General features: G+C 40.5%; 1 protein-coding gene across 7 annotated transcripts in view; it reads left to right on the top strand.

Annotated features, from left to right (window-relative positions):
• Positions 1 to 13819, top strand: part of LOC129774820 (uncharacterized) — a 676155-nt gene extending 662336 nt beyond the window's left edge. For all 7 annotated transcript variants that reach the window (XM_055778819.1, XM_055778821.1, XM_055778817.1 and 4 more), the window contains 3 exons: positions 3766 to 3901; positions 4000 to 4704; positions 5270 to 13819. In XM_055778819.1, the coding sequence (XP_055634794.1) occupies positions 3766 to 3901; positions 4000 to 4704; positions 5270 to 5994 (1566 nt within the window). In that variant the 3' untranslated portion in view covers positions 5995 to 13819. The remainder of the gene's footprint in view (positions 1 to 3765; positions 3902 to 3999; positions 4705 to 5269) is intronic.
• The last annotated feature ends 649 nt before the right edge of the window (positions 13820 to 14468 follow it).

The following is a 14468-nucleotide window of genomic DNA, read 5'->3' as shown; positions in this document are numbered from 1 at the left end:
ACGGTTTTGGGGGATCGAAAGGTCGGTCAGAACAGTGCGATCTCAGTGCAGCTTGAAACGGTCATTTTCCAGGACAGGTGCAAGCAGGTACCGGTAATTGGGTACGTTGTCGTACAATAGACCACATTGGAGCGCCAGTTGTCGATGAGAAATATGGTTCACTCTGTTGTGACGCTTGGTACAGACTGCGTTGGCCAAAACAGGACAGCATCCCACCTGGTTTTCACCTGGTTGATGACACATCCGGCAAATGTCATCAACGTCTTGATGCCAGACGTACCGCCTGCAGTTTCTCGTCGGCATTATCCTGTCCTGGATGGGTATCATGTCGGCTTCTACTACTGAAGAAAGTTCACCACACGTTAGTCCCAGATTAGATGCGGCCTGGTCGACGTGAGGCCGGTCCAGTTGATGGGGCTGCAATGTACAAGCTGCAATCTTCTCTTCCACTGTCTGTAGATTGCAGTGAGGTTGGTACTTCACAGAGCGCTGTATCCTCTGTCAGCGGCGCAAACAGCCCGGTATAGCGCGTTTTGGTCGACGCCTTCTGTGAAGTACTCGCGCAGTTGTCGTACCTGGACAACACACAACGCAGATATGTCGACAATTCCAAGTACCCCTTCTTTGCGTGGTGGTGACACTCTCTCCAGTGCTGATTGAGGATGGTGCATTCCGGCCTCTTTGAATGCTTTCCTCATCCTTCTCTCAAGGTCTTCTGGGTCAATTTTGCTCCCCTTGACAACACCAAAACTGAAGGACAGTAGGGGAACCGCGAATGTGTTGATCACGTGTACCTTGTTCCCCGCGTTGAGAGAAGTCGTTAGGACACAGTTCACTCGACTCAAGAACTTGTCTCGCAGCTCCGAAAGAGATTTGTAAGATTCGCCCCGAATCATGTCTTTTATCAACACGCTGTCATAGACCTAGCTGTCTCCGGATTCGGTAGGCTGCCCTTTCAGCAAATGGACACAGCGGTACTTGTCGAGGCCGAACTCCATGCAGATGTCCCTGCTTATATCTTCGACAACCCGGGTAGCTACACCTAGACGCTGACGCGAATCAGCGCAGAACTTGAGATCACTTGAGGTCACCATACCTTATTTTATAGCCATGACCGTTTCTCTTGAGCGTCCTACTGAGGGGGTTCAGTGTCGCCTTCTTATCCCCCTCTTTATCTGCAGCGTTCTAGACTGCAACACATTTTCCCCATCACTGTGGTGCAGAGACGTGCTCCACTGCCTCATCGCATGCTGCAGGAACCTAACGACGACGGGATCAATTTTATAGATTTTCAATACCCGAGAACCGAGTGAGGTATGGAGTCGTAAACCTTCCTATAGTCGATATAGACCATGCTTAGGTTCCGCTCGTTATATACTACCTGACTATGACTGCGTCGATGATGACCTGCTCTTTGCAGCGATCTTCAGTGGATCTTCAGCGATGATGTGATGTTGTTGACGCCACGGGTGGCGAATTCAGGAAGGTTATGTGGGTCACGTAGCACATTGTTGAAGCACTCAGCTATCTTTGGATGTGCGACGGTCATCTTCTGAACACCATCGGGGCCCGGTGCTGCCCAGTTCCTCAGGTACCGAGAGGCTTCGCGGACATCGTTCTCTCTGACGATGATAGCTTGCATCTCTCCAATTTCACCACAACTCTCCTCTTTCCGTCTTTACCACATTACCCGTCGCGATGTTGTACTGGGGTCTCCCAAATACCAGCACAGAAGTACGTCACATCGCTAATATCTGACAAACCTTCGCGGTAGTCGTGCTTCTCGCGGCTAATGTGATCGTAGAACGCTTTCTCGTTATCTCTGAATATCCGATTTTGTTTTTAGCGTTTTGCAGAATCAAAGTAACGTTTCAGCCGTTCTGTTAGGACGCTCAATTGCTGTACCAGTGTGTCGAGTTTTTCCGTCAGCTGGTAAGCTCCCAGCTGACGAAGTTCAGTACGCCGCACGATCACAACAACTCGGCGACATAATTCCGCCGATCTGCTCCCTCTTTTATACGCCATTGTTTGTTTAGGATCCGTTGATCCAATCTCTTTCGCCATGGAGGCTCACGCCCTTCACGGAGATGTTGGAGCAGCCCACCTCTTGGTCTTATACGGTATCCTAAACTTCTAGCGGTCGTCACAGCAGCACAGTAAACTTTCAGTTGCAGTTCCTCCATGTTCTCAGCATCAACCAAGTGCAGCGGAAGAACATGCCCGTTCATGAGCTTTACTGCACTTGTCAGCCTGCGGGAATGCTGCAACTTCGGGATCCTGGGGCGCGACAGAGGATCTGTATCGCGAAACTGTGAGATCGCCTCTTCGTAGTGGAAGACCAGATCGCGTAGTAGTTGTTGATCTGGCAGTGGGTCTTACGGCTCAGGGGGTTGTTGTGATGTGGCCTCCACTGGTGCTGATTCGCGTGCCCCACTCGCGAATGAATTGCTCAGCCGTACTGAACTTCGTCTCGACACCTCACTTGCTCTGTTTGTTCTAGAGCTGAGTTCCCTCTGCTGCTTGATCCTATCGATTTGCGTTTGGAAGAGTATATTGTTGCGTACAATCACTCTACGCCTCGCGTTCATCGCGGTTTGGTCAAGCCTCCCGACGAACTCTGGATACGCTTCCTCGAACATTGTTAGTATTACTTACAAAGTGATAATAAAAATGGACCCCAACAAAGAGAAAATTCTAACTGCTTACTGTATCATTTTGATAAAGACGAAAGTGCAAGCCTGGCGACTTAAGGGGGGACCCTTGTCTGGAAGGTCGAAAAATAATGAAAAATAATGAAAATAATGATGTTAGGAATAAAGTGTAGTGTTCGGGTATTTTGGTTATTGTTTTTTGAGTGCACGAATAATGATTATTACGCTGCTGACAGCTGGATGCCTAGATGCTGTACGAAAATCGGAACCTTGCTGGTGGAATCGGTTCTGAAGCAACGGGGTGGCGCAGAACGAATTCCGATGAATGTTTTGAAACTTTACGACGATACCTAAAGCGTTACGAAGTGGTTTATGAATATTCCAAAAAATTGGCGATCATTTTTTTTTCATGAAAAATCGCTGTTTAGAAGCTCAATAAAAATCGAAAAAATTAGATTTCAAGAAACGGCTATATAACGCTTTAGATAATTCATTTTTACATACTGAAAAAAAAATTCATCCAAATCGATCGAGTAGACCCTGGGATATCGATACCACCAGCTGAAAAAAAAACATGGTTTCGAAAAAACGGGTTAAGCTTCCCAAAAATACAACAATAAAAAAAAATCGATTTTTCGACCTTGCAGACTGGGATCCCACCTTAAATTGTGAATGGTATTAATGGTTCCAACAGACAATTGCGCGCAGTTCTGGTTTCGTCGATTTCGTTCAGGTATTTTCGACACAGGTGGGACGTTCATCGAATATGTCGAAAAAATCACAGAAATGATCGGAATTCGTTATGAAATTGATAACTTTTGTATCAATATCGAGACGAACAAATAATGACATGAAAATGTACAACAAGAAATAAAACGAACTTAAACCATTTACAAAGTGCAAAATAAGCAGAATGAAATACGAAATAACATTCGAATCCAATGGTTTTATAAAATAAGATTAAAAAGTGCCTCGCACATTATTGGCTTTGTGTAATTTATATTTTTTTTCTTAATATTCTAATGTCCCATGCAACTATGTCCGATATTATTAATAAAAACCATATAATCTAAAACTATGACTAATAGCTCATCTATCTCTTTCTAATCTACAGGGGTTTTCCATCTTGTGCAGTTTCGTGATAAAGGCTGAAATGAAGCATGACTCGGGAACCACAAGTAGTAAATCGAGTACGAAACATAGCTTAGATGAGAATTGTTGTTCGGGATCAATAAATAGTCCGTTAAGTTGTGAGTATCCTACTGGGTTGTTTCTTGTTTTGTTTGATTTTTTATTTGAAGAAAAACAGTCTAATGGTTTTCCCATTCTTTCGCCGTTCCACTTACAGTTTATACAACCCAAGAGCTAGATAAGGATAACGAATGCCTTCCCGCGGGAGGAAAAACAACGAAAATTCCACTGACAATGCTGCCCTCATCTCATCAGCAGCAACAGCCACAAGTTCACACACAACAGGCGCAGCAGCAGCACCAAAACCAGCTGCCATCTCATATCACCACGGTCGAGCCCTGCATCCACGGCGATGGCCACAGTATGGAAACCTATCTCGGGGGCAGCATTCCAACGGGCGCGTCTAGTATCTGCAATTTTGTAGCCCACGAGTACGAGTGCTCGACAGGCGCTGTGAGCGGTTCCCAAGGACTGTGTAACTTCAACGCCAAAACAAACTGCTACGAGTTAATGGGACAGCAGCAGCAGCATCATCCGTCAGTCGCATCACCACTCGTATCCAGAGGAGTGCTAGCAGAAAATCCGAGTGTGATAGTTACGACAGCAGTGCCTCCGCCATCCAACGGTGTGTTAGGACATTTCGATTGGCATCAGAAGCAGCCACAGCAGCAGCATCAACCCTTCGTGGACATCGTTGGATGTGGGGTTAGTGTTGCGGGGGGTGGCTTGAGGGAGGCTTTTTCCCATCAACCGGGAGGAGTGAACGGGAAGTGCTATATCACACAACAGCATCAACAGCAGCCGGAAACGGGCGAGTTCACTGGGGTTGGAGAGCTGGATATCTTGAAAGGTGTTGGTCAAGGTATTATTCGAATAATTTATTCCTAAAGGCTTGTTTTGTTTATCTTTTCACCGATTTGATTATGAAACATCTCTGTGCAAACAATATCACAAGCAGAGGAGAGAGAGAGACATAAGGAAAGCTATTTCTAAGTCTTCATATCCTTAGCAAAATGAAGACCCATTCTCACTCAAAGAACGTGAATGAATGAAATAACAACTTAATTTCATTCACCACTTTCATTTAACTCGGAACTGAAACAATGAGTATGCAAATGAGTTATGGCATCGAATGTTGCTGCTATTGGTGAAAAAGATGTTTCATAGTTATCCTTGCACTTATAATTGGCGAAACGTATTCCATGTAGCTTTATACTAGGATGAGTGCACTACTTCTTATTGAATCAATCGAAACACATTTCACTTCCCATCACAACTTACTTTGTTGCATTTAACACCTTTTTCAATATGCTTATTTCGCAGACATAAACAGAATTTAAATTTGAAATCGTCTTCTTGCATTGAAGGCACTTAAGAGAATAACCATGATTATTTCGTTGGTAACAACATGTTGTCTCGTCCCGCAGATAGCGTCATCGGAATACACAGCAAAACGCTCCGAATATCTGACCCATCGGGGAGCAACAAGCAGATTATAACGCTACTTGACCCATCGTCCGGCGCCCTATCGTCGGACCCTCCTCCAGAATCATCATGCTGCATTCTCCAGCAACAGCAGCAGCATTCATCAGTAGAAATGCAACCTTCTCAAGTGCCATCATTTGCTTGTGCAGCAGCAACAGCAGCAGCGGCCACACTTCCAACCGTATCGGCTCCCGTTATTGTGGAGCACCATCCGTATCATCTGAAACCCCAACAGACCACACACTATCCGGCTCCTCAGTCTGCTGATCCCGCGGTTGCACCGGTCATCACGGTGACCGAGAGTGACGACCCGGATCGTATCGACGGAATGATGGATCGCATATCACACGATCTAGACTATTTACTCAACCGTACCTCCGAGGTGCCTACCGTAGTACCTATCCAACTGCGGCAAAGTGGCGGCAGTGCTAGTTGTAGCAATAGTAGTAGTAGTAGTAGTAGTAGTAACATTGATAATAGTAGAGGGATTAGTGGTAGCGAGACCAGTAGTACTAACGCAAGAGGTGGACCATCGAGTGATAACAGTACAACAACGGTTACGGCGGTACATTCTGCGATGCCACCCTGTCAGAAACCACCGCTCGTATCGTCTTGCCACAGTGTTCATGAAGTAATTATCGAAGAGTCTGAAGACGTAGATAGCTAAATATAGCTTCCCTAGGATGGAGGAAGAAACTTTCTGCTTGCTGTATGTTGCACCTGATCGTAATTTTCCCAGAACTTGCGTTCACCATAATAAAATTTCTTAGGGTTATACAAAACTATTGAATTCATCAGATTTTTCGGATGTAGATTAACATAACTACAAAACATGGAAATATAGTTTGAATGAATGGTTATAATGATTTACTATCGCCACGATTTTTTCATCGTCGTAATGATTTAATACAGATAATTGACACTGCCTATCTCACTGACTGTGTTCTGAAAGTGCCAACATCTCAGCTGCCAGTAGGCAATAAAACCAATCTTAGATCCCCACAGGCAGTTGATTCAGCTGTTGAATCAATATTTTGTGAATCAACTATTCAAACAAAATTTTTGGTGCATGAGATTATGACATCTAAAAATGGCGTTATTTTGAAGGATCTTTTTGATCCGTTTGACTTTCAAACACCTCTTGACATTAATCATTTCCCATTCAAACACTCTAACAACCCATTCCATGAGGTTATGCACCAAAAATCAAATTTTAAAATGGGAATAATTATTGGTTAGACCCTTAGAAGGGCGAGGTAATTCTCAGAGGAAAGTTTGAAGAATTCAGGAAAAAACTAACATTGCTCTCTACAATACGGTGAAATTTATATTTAATACACTTTTCTTGATTTTGTGACGTTACAAGGCTTGTCCTGTTTTTTTTTCGCGCAGAGCGTGTAGTCACGTCACAGAATGCATACTGATTTTTGCAAGGTTCTTGCAAGTTTTCTAAAAAAAATCAGTATACTGGAATTTGCGTTCATCTATTGATCATTTTCATGTGCATGTTTTGAAACGGAGTTGAAAAAGAGCCGAAAATCGGAAAAAGATAGGTGTTGTCACGTCAACAGCAAAATCGTATTTAACTATAAATTAATCTCCGACTGACGATTATTGTAGGAAATAATCATTTTAGCTATTAAATGTCATCAGTAAATGGTAAGAAAATTATTGTTTTGTCCAACACCCAACACCCGATTGGACCAAAGTCATAGATAACCTTCAAAATGTTTATGTTTGATAGTGAATATAGGCTACGAGTTCTTACTTCCGGACATTTTCCAGAAGCTCAAATTGTGGATAATGACGATGCAATCGATATCATATTAAGTTTGCTGATATCATTGATTATTCAGGGGATTATTTCGTCCGATACGAGGGGGATCTGCAATATTTGAAGCGCAACAAATTTCACCCATCGTTTGCTTAGTAAAAATATGTAAATAACAACACTTGATCCGAATCATTTGTTATATGTTAAGAGTGAAACAATGTAAAATGATGATTTTCTAACCTTTTCTTGGTGGAAAGAATATTTCAATCCGGGAAATTTGCAGAAAATTTCTGATTTTTCAGAAGAAATCTCGACACTAAGGGCACTTCTTTGGAATATTTTGTACTGTGCCTGTGGATTCAAAATGTTCCACTACACGCCTAATTTTTGATCTCCGAATTTGGGTAGTAAATTTAATAATCTCAACTCGTTCTTCCCATTATGAAATGGCAATCCTTACTGAAGAGAAATGTCAAGAGAGCGGGAAAAATATGGCGTCGTTTGCTGTCCCTATCGGTCTACTTTTGAAACGTTCGTATTGAAATACCAATTATATTACAATCTCCTGATGTGTAAACGATTTAAATTGATGAAAACTAGAAACATTTCCATTTTCCCGAACATTTGTTCTGCTCATTCGTGAGTTTCTCTACCCATGTCATTAATAACGAGCAATTTATCGGCGATCAACGGAGGGTAATGATTTAAAGTCTCCGTGAACAAAGAAAAGAAGAAGAATGAGAAGAGCGAAGGTGAATATTTGCCTAGAGCATAAATATTGGAACTCGCTGAGGCAAACGTTTTAGAGGCGAATGAACTGCAAAGTTTAAAGCCTCTTAAAAACAAAGAAAGAAGAAGAAGGCAAACTTTCAGTACCGTTCTAGATACGAAGCAATGAACATCGCTTGTTCTTCCTTGTTTTGCTTGGCATGTCTTCGTTTCGGATTGAGCTTTGGACGCGACCAAATTACTTACTCGCTGATGTCTCTGGCATTGCAATCATTACATCAAACTGACGCCATTCTATTAGGGTTCTGAACTACACAATTGTGTGGGGTATCATCAAACTAGGCTATCATCGGCTCACCAAGAAAATAATTGTTCAGGAATTTTGTATGTGATTTGGTTTCGCATGACTGTAGCAAAACTATCTCCACCAATGATGAAAGTTAAGCTAATCGAGACCGGAAATATTTATACAATATTATTATAGTGTTAAGAATGTGCACCACATAATTATTTTGGGAATGTTAAGCTAAACCATAGTGAATGTCGTGCTGGAATGTTGTGAGTTTTTTGGGTCCGGTTGCGAATCGCAGAACTGCATTCAACAAGGATGACATTTGTGGCATTTGCGCTAATATTGATCATAATGAAGCAATACAACTCTTTTCGAGGTTATTGAGATTAACAGACAGAATTTATTTCGTTTATTTAGTCACCAAGAAAGTGAATGTCGTTCTAAAATTCGGTATGTTAATGGGTTTCGCTTGCCAGTAGCAAAATTTCCTCCACTAAGGATAACAGTTGCGCTTAATTCGAGCATGAGAAAATAATGCAGCTTTTTTCGAGACCAGTAATATTAACAGAAGCGTTTCTTTTGAGAATAGCGCAAAATGATGAGAAGTGTTGATATTCTTAGTCGCTTCAAGCCACCAATGTATGGTTCTATATGCATGCTATGTTGAACGCTTGCTTGATGCTGATTTTTTTTCGTTGTACGAACGATGTCGAGAGATGCGATTCCACTGAGACAATACTAAGTAACATGTAGCATGATATTTGATACTTGCAAGTTTTGCCATTGTTGTTGTTTTCATTCGGTGCCAAACGAGATTGATGTAGTTATGAGATGTGGAATAATGTTGCTGGTGCTACAAGTATATAATCGCCTGTAGCCAATTGTATGTAAATTGCGAAAAAGGCCACCGGAATAGCGTTCGAGGTAATGCATTGACATAAAACCAAACCATTCTACTAAACAGTTATTTCTAATATTTCACTGCATTCGAAAATAATATCCGAAGTTATTAACAAGTGACTTGAACAAAATAACAGCGTAGTTCTACGTCAACAATGTGGTCGTGTATTGGACACAACCTTCTATCATTTTTTTTTGCCCTTGACTTCTCTTACGATCTTCTATGCCGTTAAGTCGCTGATCCCGTGTTCCTTTGCCCCCGAATCTTCCTTTTGATAACCCTCGGATTCCGAACTGACCTCGGACGAACTGTGGCTGCGTATAGGTGTTCTTTATGTTCTTGGTCTTTTTGTGACATTTGCGCATGGGACAAATCACGAATACGCTGCCACTTCGCCATGGCGCAACTGTCAAACTAAGGAAATCGGCTCATTTTACTCGCAGCCTTTTATGATATGAACTATACCTTACGAGCATGCCAAAGCGTTGTATGCACAGATGAAACGGGAACATTATTTGTACGATGGTACAAACATTATCAAGCATGCGGTACAACAGAAAAGCTACAATGTTCAATGGATGATACAATTTTAGTGGAATGATATCTGCAAGAGTTCCAAGGTAGAGTTTTGACGAAAGATTTATTCTTCAGAGTGTCTTTCAGGGATATAGTAAATTAAATTAAAATTAAACACAGATGAATGGTGTTAATTGACTTTAATCTGAAAATGATTTTAATATTGTCATTTCGTTCAAATATAATTTCCGGTAAGGTACACGGGGGCAAGTTGAAACGGTTTTCTCGAAGTTCATCTTAAAAGTTATCTTAAAAAACACTAAATTAATAAAATAAAATCTTTTCGCAACATATACAAGGTATAGCAGATGACTTTCGATAAAAAATAGAGATTCTCACTGAATGCTCCGAAAAATACAATTTTCCAAAATTTTTAGTTTTCATATGCAAGACTGAGTTTAATGTACGGTTTCGCTTCTCGAACATATAAACTATTGAAAAAAGGGGTTTTGGCACACATGAGAAGTGGAGGAGTAGTCTGATACCAGCAAACTGGACACTACATAAAAGGGATCAAAACCCGAAACTAAGAAATCAGGCGCTGTCATGCCAGACTAGAGTCAAGTATGGAAAAGTTCATTCGCTCATTTCTCCACACCTAATTATAAATCACTCTTGTATCTGCTTGGAATAATCATGGCGAAAAGAATGCAGCAAGCAATCGTGAGATTGCACGATGAAGCATTTTACACTCCCCGACCATCTTCATTCGGAACTGATAGTTAACGTAACAAAACAAAGAATAGAAAACAACATTCAATGAATGAATACTCCTTTGGAAAGATCGCACTAAACAAAATAACGAGTGAGTCAAGTTAGACTGAATCTGCGTGTATGTATGATTTTATTTTCCCTTATACTCTTTTCCTTGTCTGCATTCAAGTGCTCATGAATCCACCTTCCCGCTCACCAATAACTTGTGTTAATATGGTCTTTTCCGTTGGCTTAGATCGTTTCATACTAGAAACAAAAAAATGTCATTGCAATAGCGCACAGAAAAACAACTCGATTTCAGCTATCTACCTATATTTTACTGCCGCGATCGAGACTCAATGATTGCTATTTGAGTGAAAAACGAACGATTTTACAGAGACACTCGTTTGGGCAAGCAAAAGTTTCCACTATCTAACGTCATCCCGAGAGGCAAAAGAGAGAATGCAAAATTTTCTGAGAATAGATGAGCGGAATCGAGACAGTATTTTTCCGTTTTAATCGAGAATGAACTTGGCGAAGAGGATAGGTGAATGTTTTCTGTCTCAAATAAAGTGAGGCATAAACGGAGAATAGAAGGGTGAGTTTCATCTGTTGTTGAACGAATTTCGATGCGATTTTGCCCATACCTGACTAGAGCCGCTCAAAACAGCTACTAATGAACTTTATGAAATCATTCAGATCTTCAAATATTATGTAACGCACTCAGAAAGGGAGGAGGGGATACTTTGTCGAATCTGGTTTAAAATAAGTCTAAGCAAATTTATGCAAATGCCCAAAAGGAAGTATAAAACTGTGGAAAATTTTCGTTACGCAATACTTGAATGACCCCTTGTTTGTTTACAAAATTTTACAAAATTGACTTTTCTGACATGTTAAGGAACGAAATAAAAATGTTTATTCCAACTTCAATCCATCATTCCTAGTAAAAGGTATGACTTCCGTTTCATTAGTCTATTGAATCGCATCATCTAAAATATTCGATCTCCGAATGTTTCGTTTAATAAATAAATTCTAGAATGTTGTACCGTGTTGTTGAAACCACAGCCAGTGTTCATGACCCTGTAACGATCACTATTACCTGTTTACGTACTGGTCGGTATCATTTTCGAAGAAAAACGGAGCAATGATTCCACCGGCTACAGTGGTGTTACGACAATATGGCGCGAGAATTTCGTTCACTCCAAATGCGGCAGTTTTGTTTATTGCATTTTGCTCTTAACCAAAAGGACTCTTCATTGCTGAACAAAATTTTCTTGTGAAGACCACGATAAGTTTTTCAAACTGAACCATGGTTTTCGTGAAAAAAAATGGAACATCTCAAAAGTCTATTCATCTATTCGTAATATCTGAATAGTGATAAGGAGGTTAATCGAACAAATGTTTCAGAATCTAGAACTTTTGTAACTGATCTTTCTGGAAAGATTAAGGGACTCCTCAGGAGAATAACAATTGTAATAAAGATATTGTCTTTTGTGAGCCGATAGTTCATCATATAATAATTCTGTTGATGTGAATTCGGAGAATTCGTTAAGCGACTATTTCGCTCGAAGATTAAATGATACCTCTTAGTTACCGTAACCATTGAAAGGCTTCAAAATGATTGAATCACTACTTCTCCTTAAAGCAACAGGCTTACCTTTCTCACCCCGTCGTAGGTGAAAAAGGTAAGCCAATATTGATTTTAATCTACGGTCTAACATTCCGCTCACACGTGGCCGGCTGGGTGCTATCAGCAAACTCGAATAAATTGATTAATTTTAATCAAGTTAACCTTTCTCACTTTCGGGCTGTCTCATATTACCTACTACCACCTGATAAGAAGGATCCACCACCGACGATAGCAGACAGAGCGACTTCGCCGGGCGCCGCCTGCCAGTTGGTGTGATTCTGTTTGTGGTTAATTATAATATGTGATGAAAATAGCAATTTTGAGCCCGGATGGCATGTTCCAGATGGTGTGTGCCGGGCTCTGTTTGGGGGAATATTAAACACAGACTCCGGAGCGTGCTCCTATTTGGTTCTCATTAACATAGGGCGTTCGGAAATAAGTAATTATTTCAGCATGGCGTATTGCTCCTCGGGTGGAAAATTCGACGGAATAATGTCAAGTTCATGGTGTGTGAACACACATACCCTCGTGAGAGGTGTTACAGGGTCATTATTGTGTGTGGTGAAATTTAATTTTGATTATATTCATAACCTGCCATGTTACTCCGCTGGAACGCTGTGTAGGAACAAATTAAAAAAGGGTGCTACAATTTAACCGCTTGATTCAAGTTGTTTTTAAGCAATGATCGTAATTGAATTCATATTTTTATTTTTCCTTCGGTTTGTTAACTCGAATGAGTTATCAATTTAATAACAAAAAACAGAGTATACAAATTCAAACATAGATAGAGCTTTTCATTATCGATCTGATCGATCGAAATTTTGTTCATTTTGCAATCGAATTTTCAAAACTGTATAAAGAGCATAAAACCAATTCCGACAAACATTCAGGACAGGATGCAACATACAGCACAGCACAGAACTATCTGGATCTACAGTGGATAGTAGGTAATTGAACAAAACAGGTGCTTCACATTTGCGCCATATCTGGCAGCAGTATGAACAACGTTGGATATAAAACAATTTTGAAATGACACAATCAAAGTAAAGTACCCGAGGCAGCGTAAAACCACATCGAATTTTGTAAATATATTATTTTAATAGATATAATTACAAGTGTAAATAACTGTTTTGTATATACATCGAAAACCAAATCGCGAAGAGAAATCATCACACTGAAAAGTTCTTTTTTTTTTTGTATAATAAGCGAAGACGAAATACACTAGTAGAATAAGTGAAGAAAGTGCAGTCGGGCAAGTTGTAACTCACACTTGTAATATACGTAACTAGCAAACCATACGACGACCGAACCAAATTTCTCCATATTTTATTCTGCCACTGTATACCTGAGAAATTTAATTACGTTCATATTTTACTAATAGTTCCTTTGTGTCGAAAACTATGCGGTGTTAGTTGAAGTACCTGAAACCGGTCGACGTAACCGGGAACGTATGTCTGCCATAAAAACTTCAGCTAAACACTAGCAGTGTTTAGGATTGCATTTATCACATGTGTTGAAGGCCGGAAAATTATGGCCACTAAATTATGACAGACGACAAATAAGGTTAATTACTAACAATTTAAAACTAAGTTCAAGCAAACCACATTGAATCTGTTCATTATTTCGCCTAACATAAACAATATATTGTATATAGTAAATGAAAGGTTATTGGCTCCGGGAGTGATAAAACGATTGAGTCCTAGGAAAATAAAAGAAAAAATAAATACGGGAGCGGTAACCAATCAAGGTGAGTTACACGAGAAGTATTTTCTTACTCTATTGAGCGAAAATCTGTCATACGAGGTAACCTAGCTAAAACAAAGACAGTTTTGTATGATGTTTGAAAATGATCTGATAAATATAAGACAAATTTAAAACAATCGAAAGCGAACCTAGTTTATACACATAAATAGCTGTTTGTTTCAATTTATTTACCGAAATCCGATCAGTGTTCCCAAACTATTAAGTGCAATCAGATGCACCACTATCAGTGTTCTCCAGATCTCGCCCCCAGCAATTATTATTCGTTTCCGAACCTTTTTTAAACCAATAAATGAATCATCTCATCTGCTTTCGGGAAGCCAAAGCCTGTCTGACACATGGATATCATTTGAATACAACGTTTTGAGAGGTAACATTTCTGTGCGAAGCCGAAGAAGTGTCGTTACGTATGTTATTCCACCACCAGTAAACAATGAAACCACATGTAAATATAGGTACATAAACGTGTTGATGACGTGTGGATATCGTGCGGATAACAAGAGCGATCTGTAATAATAACCCTGAAGAAGTACTGCAGTGTCCCTGGATGTATAACAAATATCGTTATGCGACAGTGAAAGGTAGTGCTCAAGCTTCCAGCAAAACGTCCCGAGCTTGAGATGAAAGGTCATTAAACTTGCCACTTTGTTCCTGACTTTTTTTCCATTATCCCTCCGAAGGTGTTAAAAAGTCCTCGCCTCTTAACCCCATCCACGCCCTCCGTAGCCCACCGGAAGAGAACATTCTCTGCACGGAAAAGTACAGAGAAGATAGAATCGAGCATG

Source organism: Toxorhynchites rutilus, chromosome 3 (assembly GCF_029784135.1).
Source record: "Toxorhynchites rutilus septentrionalis strain SRP chromosome 3, ASM2978413v1, whole genome shotgun sequence".
Classification (NCBI taxonomy): domain Eukaryota; kingdom Metazoa; phylum Arthropoda; class Insecta; order Diptera; family Culicidae; genus Toxorhynchites; species Toxorhynchites rutilus.
Note: the sequence above shows the minus strand (reverse complement) of the source record. Positions and strands in the feature narration are given on the sequence as shown.